This window comes from Corticium candelabrum, chromosome 15 (assembly GCF_963422355.1).
Source record: "Corticium candelabrum chromosome 15, ooCorCand1.1, whole genome shotgun sequence".
Taxonomy (NCBI): Eukaryota; Metazoa; Porifera; class Homoscleromorpha; order Homosclerophorida; family Plakinidae; genus Corticium; species Corticium candelabrum.
In genome coordinates this window covers 7,469,114-7,491,598 of record NC_085099.1, presented here as the reverse complement: position 1 = coordinate 7,491,598, position 22,485 = coordinate 7,469,114, and the positions used below count along the sequence as shown (strand labels likewise).

Here is a 22,485-nt window from a genome sequence, read left to right as displayed (position 1 = left end):
CACCTGGAGCCTGGCCAGAGTCATACAGAGGCACTGACTATGGTGCAGCTTTGGGACTGGACACCAAGGCTCACACGTACCCATCTGCTGCATGATGTTACTGCCAAGCCAGCGGTCCTGTCCACCTCCAGTCAATGACCAGATACTGAGATCAGAGTCAAGAGAGGCAATTGTGTGTGAGTTCCTAGCCTAAGTGAATTACACCCGTGCCCATCCGGTACTTGAACGTGCAACCCAAAGGTCCTGGATGTTTCCATTCTCTAAATTCAACTCTCTAACCAATTGAGCCAGATACGCCACATCACACACACACACACACACACACACACACACACACACACACACACACACACACACACACACACACACACACACACACTCTCTCTCTCTCTCTCTCTCTCTCTCTCTCTCACACACACACACACACACACACACACACCTTGAACCTTGGAGCCATCCACTAGTACTGTACATCAATTTAACGGTGTCCGCAATAATATGGACAAATGCGTGCATGCACGCACACACACACACACACACACACACACACACACACACACACACACACACACACACATACACACATGCACGTACACACCCACACACACATGCGCACACTCACATGCACACACACACACGACACTGTCAGATTTCAACAATTAAAGGAATCAATGAGAAATATGCATGTATATGGTACACACGACTCAATGAAACTAAAGCTGACAAAGACCGATTGAAAACCACAAGCAAAGATGCAAACAATTAGCTGATATCAATTCATAATTTACTCTTCATAACTGTGCTGAACAAACCATGTACATCAAGTAGAGCCCTTTCCAGAGAGGCTACCATTCTCCTGCTGTCAGTTGTTGAGCAGCTTCGAAATGAGGAGATTGCAATGGGAATACTCTCTTCTCGTGGATTGTAACAGATTCCATAGCCATCAGATACCACAGGACCAAAGCACAAAACCAGTTCATACTTTGATGGAACCTACCAATTAACAATGCAAAAAATGTGACATATATGCGTAATCATAAGCTACAAGAATGAATCTGACCTGGCTAGTTGATATCTTGAAACTGAACACTTTTCCAAATGAAGAATCTGTAAACAAACTGGGCATAGGAAGACCTGCCTCTTGAGCTGACAGCTTTAGTCCAAGAAGATGCCTATCTATTGCTTGGCCTGCCACTGCCTAAGTATGCAATCAAGCAGCAATGAAAGCAGAAATGAAACATCTTGTATTTAAATACATACCAGTATTTGATTTTCTACCTCACATACCCTACATCTGTATTAATTTAATTAATGCGTGCAAGAACTATTACATACGCACCAGTGCTTACAAAACACATCTACACAGGCAAGTGTTCCACTAGCGGAGAGAGAGAGAGAGAGAGAGAGAGAGAGAGAGAGAGAGAGAGAGAGAGAGAGAGAGAGAGCGACTGCAGATAGCAAAAGATGGGGAGAACCTTCTCAGTATTTTAGCTCTCTTTGACCACTCACAATCTGCAACACTTCTCTTGAGACATTATAGTGTGCTGACAATCTCACACGTCTTGGGAAGAGTTTTTCCAACCTTGTTAAAGCAGCTACTTTACAGCATGTAAGCATTTGCCATTGTTTTCAATCCACAGTTGGATGCAAGCTACACAAGATGTTCTAATAAGTGCCAAGAAGCTAAATGTGCGGAAATACGGTATACCAGCACTATCCAAACTCAACACTTGTGTACAAGAGTGTTAAGCCTCAAACGACATCAAAGGATATTATGCATTAAAATGTACAGGTGGTAGTCCCATTCATCGCTACGACAGTCCTAGAAGTATTCTACCAGATATTGAGGTCATTGGACTAGTCTTGTTGGAAAGAATTAACAGAGCAATTTCAAAATAAACATAAACTAGATATAGCTGTATACAAATTCAAGGACAAAAGAAGCTTCTGCTAAACATGGTCATGACTCATCCTTAGACAAAATCAACTATTTCTCGTGCTCTTCTCATGCTCACACCAAGGCAGAATATGCCACCAAGTCAAAAGAAGATCTAAAAAGAGCAAATAATATTTGGCAAAGTCAACTTTTGCTTGGGCATCTGTTTTGTCCTTTAGCTTTTGAAGTCTACAGTTGCTAGGGCCAACAAGCTGTGGACCTATTGGACATCGTGTGTGTTGGCACCTTCCTACAATATCTACGCCTGTCATGTACCCAGTTTAAACATAGGTGACGCTGTCGCATTACTTTTTTCTGAGAGGGAGGGAGGGAGGGAGGGAGGGAGGCAGGCAGGAAGGGAGGCAGGGAGGGAGACAGGGAGGGAGGGAGGGAGGCAGGCAGGAAGGGAGGCAGGGAGGGAGGGAGGCAGGCAGGCAGGGAGGGAGGGAGGGAGGGAGGGAGGGCGGGAGGGAGGCAGGGAGGGAGGGCGGGAGGGAGGCAGGGAGGGAGGCAGGGAGGGAGGCAGGCAGGGAGGGAGGCAGGGAGGAAGACAGGGAGGCAGGGAGGGAGGCAGGCAGGGAGGGAGGCAGGGAGGAAGACAGGGAGGCAGGCAGGGAGGCAGGCAGGCAGGGAGGGAGGGAGACAGGGAGGGAGGGAGGGAGGCAGGGAGGGAGGGAGGGAGGCAGGGAGGGAGGGAGGGAGGGAGGGAGGGAGGGAGGGAGGGAGGGAGGGAGGGAGGGAGGGAGGGAGGGAGGGAGGGAGGGAGGGAGGGAGGGAGGGAGGGAGGGAGGGAGGGAGGGAGGGAGGGAGGGAGGGAGGGAGGGAGGGAGGGAGGGAGGGAGGGAGGGAGGGAGGGAGGGGAGGCATTCAGGCTATCTTTACACTGTATTTCTAGCAAGTTTATTGTTCTAATTCCAGCTGCCAACCTGCCTTCCAAAATTATGCCTGTATACCCTCCAGCACTACAGTGCATATAACAGAGTTTACCACTTTATAGAACCTTACTTCTCTAGTATATTTCACATGTGCAGCAATAGCATCCTTAAACAATGCAATTTTCTCCTCATTCTGTAACATCAGAGGAAAACAAAGTTATATTAAATGCTGCATGTAATAATGCTCTTACAGATATTTCATTTCTGTCCATATTGAGTGTAAATAACAAAGATTCAGGTGTGGCAGCCCGTATGGTATCTGTGCGACCAAATTGAAACTGGCTGGTAGATGCACTTTCATACGATGGGACAGCTTCATGATACAATCTAATCCAAGAAGACTGAAAAGAAATACTGTCAATATCCAATACAAAGTATTGCCACATACCGATAATATGCAAGCTGAATACAAACTTGAATATATGCATCTGGACTTTGCTTAATTGTCTTGATAAAGTTCTTCCCAAAATGTTTGAATACAAAAACGCATAAATCTGTGTCATCAACTAATCTAAAAACGAAGTGACTGGAAACTTTGTCAATGACAATATTAAAATACACAAGCAACTTGTCTATCTTTTCAGCTGATTTAAGAATGTCCAGTTTGCTCTGTTCAGATAAGTTCCAAATGAGTTGCCTGGGTCGAGAGGCAATAACACCTTCAGCATCTTCAGGTTTCCATGATCTTGCCTCTGAACTGTTGTTACTGAAGTAAACAACAACACTTGTTAAGACATTTACAGAACGGCCACAAACCACAATAAGACATTGTACATAGCTCAATTAACTACCAAACTATAAATTTTGCAGTGCCCATAAAGCACAATATTCACAATGCTGTAATTCCATCGCAATTATCAACTTCAGAAAGCAGGGAATATGGCTCCATACTGGTTAAGTCCATTTGTTTGACGTTTGCATGTGTATTAGGCCATTGCTAGAATGTTGTTTCTTCATACTGACCGCTCAGCATACCAACACAACTGGTACATATGATTTATATATTGACCAGTCAATATAGGGCCGTCAAGATAAACCTACAATGACCAGACATAACACTTTACCAACCAAACCCCAAGAGAACACCTTGTCCACAGCTCAAAGATGGCCAAATAAAATATGCAATAAAAACATGCAATGAATCAGTTAATGCAATGTAGGCAACCAATACCTACGTTTATTGGACCATGCTCAAATAAACTGGACATCATCTCCCTACCATGCACTAATATGCTGGTCATGGATAAACTAGTCAGTCAGATTCATTATGCAGAAAGTTACATAAGTATGCTTTAATTTCCCAATTAGAATAAGTAGATGTTGCTCTGGTACCGCTAACCAAAGGCCAGTCCAAATAGCATATAAGACTGTGTTCAGCAATACCTTGCAGCAGTAAGTTGATACATAGATTTATGTATAGGAAACTTCTTGAGGGAATAGTATTTGTGGAATGTGGCACAAGAAAGCATTAATTGCTCTGTCTACAAAGTTTAGCTAGGTATTGAACGTACAGTGTAAGTGCATAAGGCAAAATTAAATAAGTAACTGACAGTACCAAACAATTATTGGTCTGCTCATCAAAACAGTATTGATCCAAAATATATATTAGTTGATCTGCTTTGAAAAAGTTGACACTGCTGACCTCCTATACTGTAAAACATCTTGCAGGTCTGTAATTCATTTCACATTTGGGTCGGTTACACAAATCGCAGTGCTGTTATTCTGTAGCTTTAACTAAAGTTTGAGAGGTCACAATCTTAATACTGTATGAGTAACTGGATAGCATCTCTATCTCTATATATAAAGGAGAGGTGTTTGTCTGCATGGCTGTATGTGTGGCCACCCGTATCTCCGCCGCCCAGTGTCCGATCTCCACCAAATTCGGCTCGTGCACGCTGAAACAACACAGGTCAAAAGTGAAGCTGTTTTCATCTACCGAACTTCTCCCGGCACGACGCCATTTCCTGCAGACCAAACCCGTCTCCACTCTGTGCGCTAATATCTCTGGAACGGCAAATCGGATCTCCACCGAACTTAAACTGCCCATTCCTGACCTTGGACCATACGCACAGAGCGTGTCATTTATTGTGGACGACATCAACAAAGGCAAGATATTTTTCTGTAACAAGATTTTTGAAACCGGACTCTCGGTTGCATGTTCATTTGTCTTCAACGAGATGTAAACTAACAATCAATAATCCAATCAGCCCGTGCAAAGAATGGAATGTCATTTTCTTCTCAAGTGGAACAGGTCACACTAATGAGTTTTGAACTGATAAACGGGATATTAACTAACAATCAATAATGCAATCAGCACGGGCAAAGAACGGGTAACGACATATATTCTACTTCGAGATAATCGATCTCAGAACGGGATATCACTGAACGGGATATAAACTTAATGATAAATTGGCAGAATGGAATACTGACACAACATAAATTTGAATACAACGTTAAATTAATTAACTTTATAAGAATTCTATCTGTGGCTGCTAATTCTGTGAATGAGATATACTTCATGAATGCATACAATGATAAACTATTAACTAACAATCAATAATCTAATCTGCCCGTGCGGAAAACATGCCAGTGAGCTAGTACACCCTAATTCCACCAGATAACTTGCTAATAGGATTTTCACACTAAAGATATATCAATTAACACAACTAATGACATACAATCAGTACATTAGAAGAAGATATTGAGCAATCAGTAGCTTAGTCAACACCATTGAGGCATACAAATACCCTGTACATTCACGGCTCCACCAAATCACGATTTTGGCACGCCTCTAAGTTTCTAATGGAATTCTTGACCTCTAAATACCACTACATACACAGGAACAAAAAACATCACAACGAGAACAGCTAGACTTAACTCTTCTCGCAAAAGAGTACTGCTAGCACAAATTCAAGCACGTGCATATATGACGTGCAAGAAGAGGAGTGGGTATGAGTATAAAGAACAGCATGTTGTCACTGCATCCTACATTAGCATCACTGTTGCAATGCAAGTCAATCAGAATTGTAATATCATGATTAAAGAAACTGTAACAGCCACAGCTGACATTGAATAACTAGTCAATATATAGATCAAAGTACAATTCAATAAACTTTGATTATTCTCAATAAATTCATTTTCAAATCATCAAGACTGACTATTAGACAAGAAAACATTACATAATGTTCACAAATGATGTGTAAAAATCCACATCCTGGTACACATTTGTAACATAATTAAAACCTGCCCAACTAATCCTACATAAATAGACACGTGAAACTCCAGCTCACAGCAGAGTAATAATATACCAATTTGCAAATGGTTACCTGGACAACTGCTAACAACAGGCAACAGTTTTAATGCACTATCTCAACCAAGAGCTACTTAAGATATAAAACAATCCTACCAGTAGTCCAACAAAGTGTCCACCAAAGCAATGCAAGGAAGGCCATCACTAAATGAGTGCTCCAACACCGTACCACAACCGCCATCACTGCCAAAATATAACTGTCATACAATACAACAATAAATCATCTAACACATCCTTAAACATCAATGTGTCAGACCTGCATAGTCTTGTCGTACCATCTGTTTCCTGTATTCCTGGCCACTCCATTACCATGAAGACCCCGTGAACATACAATGGACAACTGATCATTGTTAAATGCTTTGTTGTTCTGTGCAGCATTGACATCAGGGTTGGCTTGGTCAAGACAAATTAAGGCAACAGCACGCTGAATACTCTCAAGAGATTTGACATTAACACTTTCTATGATAAATAACATAATTTGTACATTTACTTAAAACATTTCTAACCTAAATTGCTTTTAACTAAACAGATTGTTCAAGCATCACATACAAATATTCTAAAAGGTGCATTTACTATTATTTAAGACAGTAACTGCATGTGCCATACAACTCTCTTATAATTGACAAATCACAGTTAATTAAAGATATACAGATGATCATCGTCAAAATGCTGACCATGCATTGCATAGTAGTTTTTGGTCTAGTGGGATAGGAATTGTTGCTAGCATGGCACTACTACGAGCATGGATTCAAATTCCACCTTTATGGCATTTGGTCTTCATACTTTTATGTGCTCAAGATTGGTCCTCGATCACTGCTGAAGATCGAGATTTTCTCTTCAGAGTTTTCCTCTCTCCTCAAATACCGCACACACCTAATGTTTGACTCAATAAACGCACTTAACTTACCAAGACCCAGATAAATCAAACCACTGGTAGACTGGCAATTTGCTGAAAGGTTCTTGCTATAGACCAGCTTATCGTGAAGCAACTGTAGAAGCAATATACCATTTTAAATACCATTAAGTGTTTCAGCATTAATGCAAAGCCTTGATCAGACATCTAGTCAAGCATACTCAGCTTGTTTTTCTTTCTTATTAGTTGTTGCCATGCAGGCACTGTTGTGACACATGATGCATAAATGATAGAGCCACTGCAAATGAATTTTCGTATCAATCAGGTTATGCTTGATGCTCGGATATTTGGACATGAAAACTGGACCAACCGACCAAATCAACTTAAACAGTAATAATCGCATGACATTCTAAGCATGCGCAGTTCTCACTGCACTGCCTATAAACCTGCATAAGATAATGAAATGGACGCCAGAACAAATGATGCTGACACCGATCAAAATGTGGAAACGGTTGAGGGACCTCATGCACTGTTAACATTTGTGGAGTCATCAATACCTATTTGTATAATGTATGTATCAAATCATTTTACAGCAAGCATAATGTCATTGCACATGCACACATTAAATTTGTTTCTATTTTGGTCAAGCTCAAAACTGGACTGGCCTTAGCTAAAATAATAGCAGATACACATGAGTTTAGTGCCCTGTGAGTTGCTTTCTGTATCCACTTCACAAACCTAAGTGCATGCTACACTGCCAGCTATGTGAAATGCAAGCATGAGAACAAAAGAGCTTCCAGAGCCACAGAAGCTAAATTCTGTAAATCTAAAGCCTGGTTTACAATATGACACTGACTATGCTTGTGAGAATGCTGAGTAGGTGTCAAAATGCTAACGCTGATGCTGTACCATTTACAATATCATTCGATGAGCATCAGCGACAAGCCAGTACACGCATGCTCATCATAATCATATACCATGAATACAAAAGTTTTGTGCTTTGGTTTTCATTTCATCCCGCACCAAGCTGTCGTGGAGACGCTTCCACATTTTTTTGCAGCCTGCTGCTGGGAGCCTGGTTTCTTCTGATACGTTTTCCAAGGGTTTTCTTCGATCCCTGATTTGTTGACAAAGGAACATGCTTCCAGTAGACGGTAGAGCACTTCCGGTTTGGACGCTAGAGTTGAACTTGAATCAACTCTAACGTCGATAACACTGACGATGCTCGTGATGCAACGTGTGAGTGTCTACAATATGACGTTTGCTTGAGCATCGTCACTAGCATCCTCACCAGCATCCTGGCTAGCTTCACAAACATCGTCAGCATCGTACTGTAAACAAAGCTGTGTGAACATGAGAAAATGCATTACTTGACACAGTAGAGGTCAATAGACAACACTGTTTCTAGTTCTAGATGCTTACAACATTTTCCACAAAAATCCTCAGCATTGTCAGTATGGTACAAGAAGCAGACCATGCAAGTCAAGTGGAAAACCCAACTGTAAGACAAGTTTACTGTTGGTAACGATGTCCGACAAGGAAGTGTTCTTTCTCCATCCTTCTTTAATATGTATATTAAGGATTTACTGATAAGGCTAAAGAATTGTGAATATGGTGCTAGGGTGGGTCCTGCATTTGTTGGCTGCCTGGCTTATGCTGATGGTGTAACTTGATTTCCCCTACTGTGATGGGACACAGAAAGGCTGCTTGACATATGTACGTCATTTGCAACTGAGAAGGGATTACTGTTCAACAGCAAGAAAAACTTTGTAACTTTGTTCGTCAGGAATTGGAGGATCTCAGTTTTTGATCCCCAGTTGGCATTTGATGGTTGCATTCTTCCATTCAAATCAAACATATCGCATTTAGGTGTAAGTATGGATTCATTTCTACAACCTCGACATATGGTGGAGGCCAGAATTTTTAGAAATTCTTTGGAGCGGTGAATGCGGTTCTGGGACAAATTGGTGGTGTGTAGATCTGACAAAGTATGGTTAAAAATTATGGACATGAAATTTTTTCCGGTACTCTCATTTGGCTCTCATCTTTGGAATTATGACAAAGCTGATGTATCATACATGGTTAATCAAGCAATTCGAAAGGATTTCAGATGCAGGCTTAGGATGAGGAAGTATGAATCCATTCATGATCGACTGAAGGATGGTTTCCAAGAAGCTATGACAAGGGCTAAGGACATGAAGCTTAAATATTTACAAAGAGCAGGACAGTCAGTTAATTCTTTAGTGAGAGGTCTATTTATATTAACCATAGATAAAAAGTTGCATGCAGGAATAGTCTAGATATATTGTAGTTGTGTGCTGTCTGTTGTAGCTGGTTTGTAGTCTGTTAGCTGTCTTATGTCTTAGTTGTTTTTATGTTTGCCCCAAGAGGAAACTGTACCTTTTGGTGCAAAAGAAAATCAGTCATCATTCATTCATTCATAACCAGTCAATAACTAGCAAATGACTGGTCAAACTTCATTTGAACTGATACCATACTTCCGCGCATTTAGCTGCATGCCGGTATAAGTGGGGATTACCAAAAACTTGCTTGTCGAACTCTGGTAACGATACCAGCATGCCGGTATAGTGCGAGGAAGTCCCAGTAATGGCAAAGGAGCAACTACACATGCAAGGTAATTCTACTGTACACACGAACTGTCATTCAATTCGTTGACCTAGAGAATGTACCTTCCCCTGAAAAAAGAATAGTAGCACAGCCAGAAGGTATCGAGAATGGATCTTCACAGTGTGGCAGAAGATCATGCAAAATAAAAAAGCTAGGAGTACTACGAACGTACGACGAGTTCGGTGGAAACAAAACGAAAGTTTCGCCAGGGAATGTGGAGTGTCTCGTCAGTGCGTACAGGATTAGGTTTGAACAAGGAGAAGAATACACAGGGTTGACAGATTAGGAAGAGAGGAAAACGATGAAGAAGAGAAGGATGAAGACAGGGAAATTAGACATTATAGAGTTGATCATATACTACATCTAGATAAAAAGAATACAACGTAGTGTTTATTTATGTTAGTTCAATCAATATCTAAGAACGAATGCAGCATAGATCTATGGGTCCAGTCTATTGGGAGGTTGGTCAAATCACCTCTCTTTCTCCGACATGCTGGTATACCTCGGGGTATACCGGCACCCTAGTAATCCCCGCCTTAAACCGCATGCAGCTAAATGCGTGGAAATACGGTATGGCCAATGCCCTGGCAAATCTTACATCCTTCACTAAGTCACAAGGTGTTCATTCCAAATGCTCAACTATCATTCAATCCCTTGCAAAGTGGCCAAACAAGAGGTGTACTAGATTTCGCAATTGAGGTTGCTAGCTGTAACCATTGATCCTTAACTTTTGTCTTAACGAGCAAAATGCATCATAAAATAACTAGAAAAGACTATATAAGTTGCTCTCTACGGATCACCAAAATTTACTCATATATAAACATGAGCCCTGCCACATTGTTGATACAAGTTCAAGAACAATAATGGGTTTAATACGACTGAGTTGTTCAATCATTTTTAAAAACTCCTCGTAAGCATGCCAGTAGATCAGCACAGTTTCCACAATCACCCCTTCAAATGCTTTAATTAATGAAGACCATCTATTTGCCAAATGTCAACTCTGACCATCTACTGCAGCAGTTCAATTGCTGCAATTGTGGCACATCTTACCAAGCTCACCATTTTAACATAAAATAGATAATATTATATAATAATTAAGACATTCAATGACAGCAAGTTATGTGTGCTTTCTGAAATGACTCTTCATCAAGACTGTAGAGAGTATATATAGCGTCTAGAATAATATCTTCAAATTATGCTTGTAATACCCAGTTAAAATTTGGTGAATACGTTTGTTGTGCCATAAAAGTCAATTTTTGTACCTAATAATGTCAATCTAGCTAGCACAAGCAAATCAATAACAAAATATTGGATCCATACCAGCAGTTAGTCTCTGTCTTGCTTCTGTCCAGGTGTCTCTATCATCTGTAGTTAACAATCCAACTCTCTCACTGACAGGAGGTCTTGCACTGTCTGGTGACATCTTGATCACTTCTTCTAACTGCTTATAGATTTGAGGAGGGCTGAGCAATGTGTTACTGCCTACCTCAAACAAATCCACCTCAAAGAACTGTAACAAAAATATAGTATATACCTCTAGCATAATCCACAATCACACAGCAACAGAGCATTACTACTAAACCTGGCAGTTATGAGCTACAACAATGTGCCTTGTTTCATGAGGTTGATAAACAACCTGGCCATCAACTTGAGAATATGGCAAGCGACATGACCCCATTAGCTGCTTTCGCGCACTTGAGCAAACTTCCTTATTACCAATTTTCAAAGGAGAAATAGTATTTCTGTAATAAAATATAAAATTATGACAAAAATTGGTCACCGTAAACCAAGTACAAGCTGAAATGTCACCAAGAGGAAAATCTACACAACAGATGTACAGAAATATGTGACTTTAAAAAAAGTAAGAAACCCAACACTGTTCTAGAAAGCTGACAAATACACTGATCAAAAAACTGATGTTTACCTTTATGCACAGTTGCATTATGCAAAAGAGATGTTTACTTTTATGCACAGTTGCATCATGCACAGCAGGGGCAAACTTAGAAGAAGTCAGCAATTCTACAGAATACGGATCAATGAGTCATCAGTAATTGTAAAACTAAGAATCTCCCAAACGCTCACACTAATAAATTATCATAGTAGTTGTATAGTAATGCTTTCCAAGTTCATGTTAATGTCATTATTTTCAGTTCTTACCTACTTTCTGCAATAAATGAAACATAAATATATCTCGTATGATCACTCACAAGCTAACACAAACCACAATAGATCTCATGTGGTCATTCATGATCCAACTGAACATAACCCCTTCTTTAAAAATACTGGATCCACCCCTGCACCACATGACATTGCTTTGCAGAGTCTCTCATGACACCTCACTTAATGACCCTAACTTGGCATGCATGATCAGACAAAGCAATGTGCACAGGGTCCCATATTACCAGCCAAGAATCGATTACCAGTCAATTTAAAAAAGACAATGTCACAGTATGAAATAGTATACGCAAGTCAACAGACTGGTTGCACATGCATTGCTATGTAGTACTAAATTCTCAGCAATAATGTTGTAGACTGTTTGATCACTCCAGCAGTAAAGTAAGATTGCATCTAATCTAACAATCTGATCTAAACTACCTACAGTATACTAAAGACAATCTAAAGCACTGCACTACCTATCAACAAGATGCTTCCACTTCATCATCATTGTCACATAATCAGAGATGAATCTACATCAAGATCATCATCATCATGATCACAGACTCTTTATAATATTCATCCAATTCACTCACTTCAGTCGTGTTTCATGTTTATAAAACTGTGGCATCAGAGGAAACATTGTTGCAGGTGAAACATGAACAGTAACTGGTGTCCGAAATGCCAAGTATGCTACATGTAGCCACCAGTCAGCCAGCTAAACAGTAAACTCTGTCATAGTTGAAGCTGAGAGTAACTCTAAGTTTCTTAGAGAATAACGAAAACTTTATTACTTATCTAAAAACGTGCAAGATTCCTAGTATACTGTAGAACTACTGAACTTGAGTGTTCCACTGTAAACGCTTTTATGAGCACCATTATGTAAATACACAATTTAATTAGCTCTGTTCAACTGCAATTGTGTCTCTCAGTTTCACTCCAATTGCATAACGCTTCCAGAGATCCACGATACCTACAACTGGTGTATTCTATTTTCACTGCAACAACGATGAAGCTTACATGATGCAGATTCTACCACAAAGCTATTGACTATAACAACCTCATGGGAATCACTCAACAATTGCTGACACAGCTATGAAACCTGCACAGCCAATCTGCCAATAGCATCATGGAATTTCTTGCTTCAATTATTAGATTAACATACCGGGTAAGTGAATTTGCTTGAGACAAGTAACCATACATGATATAACATAACATGATAGCTGTATAATTTATGCTTTGTAAAAACATTCCATCGAACTCCATATCTGTTACAGTGATAACCTACCTCTGGTTACCAAACTAATCACATAAGTGCACAAATACGCACACATTCTGATTCACACACATGCTAGTACATACCTACATGCAAGTACAAGCCCATTCAAGTAGTGAACATCCAACCAATATCTACATATAACTATCATTTATATACAGAATATATGCAAATTGATACTATTCTATGCAACAGGTGTGTCTGTGTGTGTCAACATGCAACTGGGTCCTTGAGTTCACAACAATGTTCTCTTGCTGCCATTTCACAATGGTGGGGTCCTCATTATGCAACCGTTGCAGAAATAATGAGTTGCATTTATGTTAACCACAATTAATATATAGGTAAGTGGTCTGGATATTATTAGTTAGTGTGAATATATAGAATATTTCCATACCTTCCTCATTTTGTACTAATATGGATTCCTGGCTAACCCAACTATCCTTCTAGTTTACCATAAGATTAGGTTGAAGCATTACTGATTCAGTGCATTACCAATCATGAATAAGTACATGTGCTGCTGCAAAAGTAAAAGAACACAAAATTAGCATAATATTACTAATATACATTGTACAGAGAATAAGCCATATCACTAGTGTAACAGTCATGATGTCTATAAATGGTATATATAAATTGTATAGACCCCAATTAACTGACACAATAACTGCATCTTCTTTGTTCTAATACATCAAATGCTAGCATATAAACACTTCGCAATCAGTTTATCAATCCCATTTTAAAAATAATTCGAAATTACCAATTAAACAGATTGCTAGACGTAACAGAAATTAGGAAACACAAAAACGTGCATTGAACAACTAATAGCAAGGAGAGCATATACTTGTTCTACATGCAAATCAAAGTTGAAGCTGCTGCAATGGCTCCACAGTCAGCACAACAAGCTATTTCGCTGCAGGACATTGATTTGTGTCAGATGTGTCTCTTACAGTTGAATGAAGCTCAGAAAATTGCTCAATCTCTGAGACCAGAAAAGCATAAAGGTTTACAGATTGAATCCATCAAATATCTGCTTGGACTAGTTCGGAGGCCGAAGTACTTTAGAACGTTAGATTAAGGTACAGTCTTATTAGTTACACAATACAGTCACTAGATTCATGAAGTGTATTTTAGAGTCAGTGCTGGTTGTCATATGTCTATATGTTTGTTTGCTTTTTGTCTGCTGATTGACATAAAAGACATTTTAATCTTTGTAGACAATAAAGAAAAACCAATGAAACAGATAATTATAAAATTAGTTAACAGCACCACAGTTCTCGCTCATTACTAAGTTAGAAATGCCTATATCTTTATACTTTGGTCAGCAGTATCAAAAAAGTAAACACAAAATAGCTAATGGCCTGTGTGTGTGTGTGTGTGTGTGTGTGTGTGTGTGTGTGTGTGTGTGTGTGAGTGTGTGTGCAAGCGGTGCTAATAGCATGTACTGCATACCATATAAGATAAAATATTGGCGGGAAATTTATTTTGTTGGATTGACAGATTTTTCAGTGAGCACCAATATAAGATCCATCATTAATTTGGCCAGCAGGATGTGTGGCATCATCACCAACGTGGATCAGGTATCTATAAAAACAATGTGGCAGTCCGTCAAGCGGATGAGGCCACAAGATGGCAACCCCTGCTTGCCATCTGTTGTGCCTATACCCTGTCTAGCAGGGAGTTTAATCATGAGAATGAGGCCATGAAGCTATTGATAAAGCAGGAGGAGTCATGCGAATTACCTTCTTTGTGCTGACACAGCAATTCTTCATCAATAAATTAGGGAAATGTGATGGCCACAAATGCAGCTGTCAATCGCAAACTCCTCCATAACACAACCACCTAATGGTGGGTGGAAAATATCTTACATATGTCATTATCCAAAACAATGTCCAACCGCCAAAATAAAATTCGCCAATATTTGTCTTCCGTCAATTTCTTAGCAAATCGCCAAAATAAATTCACACCAATGTTTCATCTTAGACGGTACTACCCAGTTAATGTGTTTCTTGGCTCTTGTTTCAAGCATATGCTGCAAAACTTCTCCTTCTCCACCCGGTTTTCTGAATGCATCTACAATTGTTTTCGTTTTGTCCATCTCCTCTTTACTTAGTAGAGGACAAATTGCTCGAAGGTATTTGTCCATTGTCTGCTGCAGAGGTGGCACAGGTAGTCTGGGCAAGTCACTCACAGACTTCAATTGTTGTAGAGATGTCATCACCTTCATGAAAGAAATAAGAAATAAATTTGTAACTTAACTACCAACAGTCATACAAATTTAATAAACATTAAAGCCGGAGTACAGATAACAAAGAACAATAAACCCACTCTAACTTGCAGCAGTAGTAACAGACCCATGCGACGGAAGTACAAAATAAAACAATATATGATCTCTTTCATACTTGTGGTTTATAGGTATCTTCATCCTACATGTCAATAATGCATTCTCGAGTCGTTATCACAACCCTGAGCTGATGAGCCTCAGGAGGTCTAAATGGCCTCTTGTGTGCAGGTATCAATGGTAAATTTAGAGTGACACAGTGCAAGTCTTGGGATTGAAGCAGTGATAACTATATGCACCTCTGTGATACTGCACATAACGAACACCACACTTCTTACAGGTATCTGATTTCATAAATTGCACTCTAACTGATAAAAGTTGTATAGGATAACAATTAACCCAATCAACACAGGCTCCTCATGTTAAGGTATATCTTGTTGGTTATTTGAACCTTCTCATGCAAAGTTAGGTTATCTTCACACATGAATCTGGGACAGGCTTTATAAATAGAGAAGGTAAACCACACATATTGCTGATATTATGCAACTGTGCTAAATTGTCAAATTCTAGACGGTTTAAGCCTGGCAAATGTTTCATGCACCTCTCTAGTAATCATCCCCTCCAACAACAAACAAGCAATAAGTTTTTGTGACCCTTCAGTCACTATACATCTGGGTTGTCACACGTACCGATTTCTCAGTATTGTACTGATACAGTAAAATTTTGAAAGAGTACCGGTAAACCCTTCACGATACCGATAACTACGACAGACAAAGGTAGTGCCGAAGGTGTTAGTTTTAAAATGGCCGTTCTGCCGTAGCTCCAAGAAACAGACCTAACATCTTTGACATTTCCTATTTTTGTATACTTCAACTACTAGTTACACTGTGCAAGCTGAATACACGCGCAAGCGAATTAGTGAAGAGGAACCGATCATGCTAATCTGGCAAGAAAGTTGAAGACTAGTTGGTGGTCTATTACTTTGATGAGTCAGCAGACATTAGTTTGAAAAAGCAAGTGAGCGTTCAGCTCGCTTGTTTGATGAAGACAGAAGAAGCGTTCAAACCATGTCACTTGGTATGGTACCAGTAACGTCTGCGATAGCAGAAAAAACATTCAGGGTGATCAACGGTTTGTTGTCATAGGATGGTCTAGAGTGGTCATGTCTAGTTGCTATGGGCAGCGATGGAGCAAATGTAATGTGAGGAGCGAAGAACTCCATCATGACTCGCATGGTAGGACAGCAGCCTTCTTTGTTCACAATCCCTCGTACTTGTCACATTGCTCACCTTTGTGCTGAAGCGGCTTTCCAAGCTATCCCAGGCAACTGGACGAGTATATAAGGATTGTTGTCAACTTTCTTTGAGAAAAGCACAAAGCGTTCTAGTGTGTTTCAGTCATATGAAGTGGCCACCGGAGTCAAAGTGCACAAGTTGGTGAAGCCCTCTAACACGCGCTGGCTTAGTCTTCACGTCAGCATTGAACGTATTCTTGAGCAATGGGATGCACTCGTGTTGTATTTTGCCTAGTGTGAACACATTAAAAAGCTTGACAAAATAAAGGGTTTTCTTACAAAGATGACAGCTCCAGAAACAAAACCGTACCTGTTGTTCTTAGCGGAGGCTCTCTCCATACTGACAAGCTTCAACAAAGTGTTACAACAGGAAGACGTATTGATTGAAAACGCCTTGGACCATATTCTTGAGGTTTACACTACACTTCTGCTCCATTTCATGAAGGCTGACTGTGTCAGAGACCACGATGTAACTACACTCGACATTGATAATCCTTTATATCACATTTCGCCGGAATTCGTCGTTATATGTGAGGAAGCTCGGATACTAGTTGATAGTCCCAAAATGTCTGGACAGCGTCTTGGTTTTCTCAAATCCTGCTTCAATTTTTACTACACTGCAGCAAAGAAGATGCAGATGCGGTTCAATTTTGCTTGCCCAGTTCTAAGCTGTCTTCAATTCTTCAAGCCTCGGGGGGAGGGGGTAAAAATATCTCTTCTAGTGTGGTTGTGCGTCTTGCCAGGCACTTTCCGCAAGTCATTGTTTCCCAAGAATTAGTTGCGTTACAATGTGAATGGCACAAGTATCAAAGCCGGAATACAAAAGGCTCCGTAGGGAATTCAGTCGATGATTACTGGGCTAGAGTTAGTCCGATTTGCGATGCCAGCGAAAAGAGTAGCTTCCCGCTTCTCTCTAGATTTGCAGAAGCTCTGCTCTCTATACCGCACGCCAGTGCAGACATAGAACAGGAATTTTCTGACATGGTATTGACCAAGACAAAACTCAGACCAGACTGGGCGATCGTCTGCTTTCAAGCCTTCTGACTATCAACCAAAACCGTGGCACTGAAACTTGCTTGACTTTGTTCCCTCTAAAGAAATGAGAAACACGTTAAAAGAGCATGTTGCAGAAGCTGCTGGAAGAACTGAACTGTCTGAAGAGAAATCTGTGCCTCTAGATCATGTTTTATTTAAAGTCAATGCCAGCGAAGCTGTCCCCTCGTGCTGTAAATCCCTCGTTGGAACGCCGCCGTTTTTGAATAATGAGCTTATATATAGTCCTGCTTCACCAATACCTTTATTAGACCTCGTTCATGCAGAGACTACTTCAACAGTCACAACTAAGGTATCCAGTGCTAGTAAGGTCTATGAATCCAGCAAAGGAGCAAGTCCTCCCGATACAAATACCACTGACACTCTTTCCACAGTATCGTTACCGGCGAGTTCTCGCAATTTGTTTGACTTCCTGCGTCAAATGAATGCCACGTTACATACAGATGATACTCCAACTTCGAGTGCTGATGACCAACACAACACAACAACAGCTTTCCCCAAAGAAGCTATTGAAACTTTGTTTTCGCACGAAGATTGCCAGTTGCGTATTGATGCGTGCAGTGGGAGCAATGCCTGCAGTCTCATTAGTGCCAGAGTAGCACATAGCTTTCTCGTAAGTGATGCCAGTATTCTTGATTTTGCGCGTAATCAGCACTCTTTGGTCAATTGTATTCGTTCTGGAAACAGTGCATACGACAGCTTGTCTTGTGCGGGATTCTTCAGTGCGGAGGAGGTCGTCAAAATTCAGCAGTCGTTAAAGTTGGCAGTAAATCGAGACCTGTTTTTGAGAGACGATGAATGGCTGCGATTTCAAGAAGAGCTATCACCGGATGCAAGAAGTAGTCCCAAAGGACGTGCTGCAGGAATACTTGTGGCAACGCCATACTCGTTTGGCATATGCTATGAGCAAGGTTCAGATAAGCCTCATCATAAGGGTAGAATGCTTATATTCGACAGCCATTCTCATGGACAACACGGTTCCCTTGCCACTGTAATACCACTAGACAAAATACCAGAGTACATGAAGTACTTTCTTAGTAGGTGGTACCCTTTCATTCCATTTTGCACTGGTAGGCAAAACGTTGTCCACTTTTCCTTCTTGTTATTGTGCACGTAAATGTCATAACATTTTGATAAAACAGTTTAACCGTAGCATAAAAGCTATCATTTGAGTTAAATTAAAATGTGATAGAGAGTATTGGTTGAATAAATGGAAATTAGAATTTAAACTCATGGGTCAGGGTGTCGGGTGTGTCCTGCATGTTTGATGCGTGGATGAAGCCTGCATGCTTGATGTGTGGGCGTGGCTTGCCAAAATGTTTAAGATACCGATAATTGATAACTTTTTGTGGCAACTCTGCTATACATACACTATAGACTGTATTTCTCAAATAGGGTAGTCATCATTCTAGGGTTTCAGCAAGTATACTAACAGAAGCACCCAGTGTTGCCTGGAAAATACAGATTATATAAAAGTGCGGTGTGTCTGCTTACTTACTATAGATAATATCACAAGCTCTACATACACAAACCTTGTACACACTACTGCAGAAGTATACTGAAGTATCAACCCAAATACACATGATTTATATGGCTATGGCCACAGCCCTGAAAGAAATCCAATAAATCCATGCAGCTAACCACTGATCTAAATGTTGTACTAGCTGAGTAAGCCATTCTTCGCATAGGAAATATTATTCGCAAGTGTCTCATTCCAAGCGTATTACCTGAGTATCCCATATTAAGTCAACATTTTGGATTATAATGCATGTTCTTCTTACATATACGTATACAATCATGCATATGTTTGCACCTTTGCTGATGCTAGACAAACAGTCACCTAAGACAGTCATGCCAATACTTTGATATAAAGAGCCGGTCCACACACATTTAGCCAGTCCACACACATTTTATGGTGATAACCTGAAAGGGAACAATTGAAAACCATGCAGCCACAACTAATTAGGTAAATGTTGTTGAAAAGTCAAACTTGATCTGCATGCAAAGTTTTATGCCAATTAAGTTAAGCTAGCCATTTCAGTGTTTTAGGGTTGCACATGCACAAACACAGAATGGCTTTTGTAAAAAGATACATGCCATGGTGTTGCAGCAAGACATTTGTGTGGGATCATGGAATGTAGAGAAACAACATCACAATGTATACCACCACGACTGACAAACTATGGTGGTTGCATGATCTGTCCATGTGGTGTAGATAATGGGACATTCCAACCCACTGATTTCTAAACCACTCCACCCATCAAACGTGGGATACCACGTTGGTTCTAACCCACTCATATATTACAATGTAATATATATATATATATATATATATATATATATATATATGTATATATATATACAGTAACTTAAAGGCACATTCCAAAGAAGTGTGCAGCGTCTATTGCACAGCATAGTGTGCAACCAAAATAGCAAGGTCTGGTGATCGAGGGAGTCTGCAAAAGTGTTCCTGCGTAGGAATGAGTGCCTCATTAACTATTAGAAGACAATCAACAACACCGTCTATTGCCTTCAACTCGAATGTTGCCGGACAAACCTAGATCGCACAAACGAAGGTCAGTCTCTAGACAGTTTAAAAGTAGCACAACGGTTTTCACCATCCTTGGAGCAACGGAAACAACAGAGACCATTTCCGGGAAAGTGATTGCGGCAGTGTAAGACTCACATGATCTGATCGCATACCAAAAAATGCTCCACTTGGCGGATAAAATTCTTGAAACAGCCCCATCAGTTTTAAAGTTATAAAACTTTCTTAATGTACATTTGTCGTGTTTGATCCAAGATAGCGCCCAGATACCCAACTTGGTCAGTATGGATTCCCATTAGCCAGAGAAGAAAGAGCCAGTAACCTAATGCGCATCTCCAAGTGTGACTTTAACAACTTTCTGTGTGCTTGTGGTAATGGAATTCAAAGATGATTATTAGAAGAGTTCTCACAGAAGACAATGTTGATACTAACATAGTTTGTAATGGCTTTTACTCTGTAGACATTGACTGTTAGTTTCTTTTTTTTGTGCTCCCTTAAGAGACGTACAGTATAGATAACAATACAATTAGATCTCGTTATTCTGATACCCAATAATCCGACACTCTCACTTTCTGACAAAAGGAACAGGTGAAGGCCAATTTACATGGGTCATGAGTATTTGTAACCAATAACCCAACAGTTGCATTAGTCAGACAGAAACCCATAGGACAAACGTGGTCAGAGTAACGAGGTCTGACTGTAAACCAAAGCCAAACATCATTAGTGAATCCTTCCAACCCACTAAATGAAAATGTAGGGAATGTGGTTGGAAGGATTAACTAATGATGTCTGGCTTTTGGTTCATATTATCTATAGATCTTGTTTCTGTTACTTCTTATACAATCCCTACATCTATTTCTTTTTCCAAGAAAAAGTTTTTAAAATTCTAGTTTGGTAAGTTTTTGAGAGTGCAAAAGCACAGCCTAGGGTGTGTTTCCATGGGCCTGTAAGCCTAAGCCTTGTAAGATTTAGCGTGTTTTCATTAGTGTTAATTAAACCTGTTTAAATGTAAACTTAATTATATAAACAGCTTTCATTTAGCGGTCACGTGATAGTATACCATGGTATCATAATGCACGTTGCACGAATATAGATCCTAAGTTTTTAGTGCCTATACATGCAGTTGAATTTGCAATGGCAGTTGGAATAAAACTTGGTTTAGCTAGTAAAAGCCAAAGGTTATTACATACGGGATATGCATTGCAAATGTTGGGTTCCCGTATAATTTGTAACGTGTAAGTAATTACTTGTCATTTTTGCTCCTGTGTGCGACGTAGATCGCAAACAATTTCAGACTAGACATGACAATGGCAAACATGATTGATTACACAGTTCTGGTGACAAACTCTTTCATAAACATTTGGTCCATTCGATTGGTGCTTTGTCCATTGTCTCTGATTGCCATGGATAAGCAATCACAAATACTGCTCCGTGATTGGCCTGAAATGTACAATACCATTGATGGCGGTCGTTGGATCAAATCTGCTTGAAAGAAACACAATTCTTAACATTCCTTTTGATATCTTTAATCACCAAAAGAATAGAGTTAGGGTAATTCTTAAGCGTTTTCTCAAGTTTCACAGCTGTACGCAACGTACAAAAAGAGATATCTGTGGAGGAGGAGAAGAAAGAAGAACAAATTGGCACATGGATGTACGAGGCTAGCAACTGTTTCTAGGTTGTTAGATGATTAGTGACCAAAACAAAAATAGGACATAGTACACAACGTACAAACATTTCATTTCGTTGATTTGAGAAATTTTAGTCTTCATTTAATATGTTTTCTAAGCGCACAAAAAGATGACCACGCCCAGCACAAAAAGATGACCACGCCCCACAATGCTTCATAACCGGAGCAATCCCTACATACAATGTACTACCGTACCCTGTGATACATATATATATATATATATATATATATACAGACCGTCGCAAAATTATAAAGCCACTCCCTGCACGTGACTATACTGGAAGTTTTCCAGGCTGATTTACCGATTAGTACCTAGAATGAGCGTTTAACAAACAACCATGTGATAAAGTAAGAACAGAACAAGAACGTGACAAGTTTTATTTGGGAAAACTTCAAAGTCATTGCGTTAAGCCTGGTTCACAATATGACGCCGACGCTGAGTTGAGCGACAAACTTCAAAGAAACCGCCTCGACGTCGGCGGCATCCTTTGATGTTGACGCCGACGTCGACACTGGAATAGATCCATTTCTAT

At 40.1% G+C, this 22,485-nt stretch overlaps 1 protein-coding gene across 8 annotated transcripts; it reads right to left on the bottom strand.

The window, feature by feature from the left end:
• Window positions 1-553: 553 nt before the first annotated feature.
• On the bottom strand, window positions 554-21,697 carry LOC134190845 (carnitine O-acetyltransferase-like). 8 transcript variants are annotated; one of them, XM_062659371.1, is made up of 14 exons: window positions 21,510-21,688; window positions 15,080-15,307; window positions 12,413-12,534; window positions 12,296-12,349; window positions 11,245-11,404; window positions 10,983-11,172; window positions 6,438-6,640; window positions 6,278-6,378; window positions 3,440-3,577; window positions 3,286-3,382; window positions 3,063-3,212; window positions 2,942-3,004; window positions 1,061-1,198; window positions 554-993 (listed from the first exon to the last, which is right to left on the bottom strand). In XM_062659371.1, the coding sequence occupies exons 2-14, from the start codon at window positions 15,302-15,304 to the stop codon at window positions 778-780; spliced, it is 1,857 nt and encodes a 618-aa protein (XP_062515355.1). In that variant the 5' UTR covers window positions 15,305-15,307; window positions 21,510-21,688; the 3' UTR covers window positions 554-777. The 8 variants fall into 8 exon arrangements, with proteins under 8 accessions (XP_062515355.1, XP_062515354.1, XP_062515356.1 ...); XM_062659370.1 differs by having other exon boundaries at window positions 556-993; window positions 3,063-3,198; window positions 3,260-3,382; window positions 21,510-21,685; XM_062659372.1 differs by lacking the exons at window positions 15,080-15,307; window positions 21,510-21,688 and adding an exon at window positions 14,829-15,030 and having other exon boundaries at window positions 557-993; window positions 3,063-3,198; window positions 3,260-3,382.
• Between the last annotated feature and the right edge of the window lie 788 nt (window positions 21,698-22,485).

Bases quoted from the DNA above. Each gene is read 5' to 3' on its own strand.
- LOC134190845 (XM_062659370.1), bottom strand. From the start codon at position 15,304: ATGACATCTCTACAACAATTGAAGTCTGTGAGTGACTTGCCCAGACTA. The intron at 11,173-11,244 runs GTTTAGTAGTAA...TTTTTGTTACAG, and splicing joins TTGTAGCTCATAACTGCCAG to TTCTTTGAGGTGGATTTGTT. The intron at 3,199-3,259 runs GTATGTGGCAAT...TTCTTGGATTAG, and splicing joins ATTCAGCTTGCATATTATCG to ATTGTATCATGAAGCTGTCC.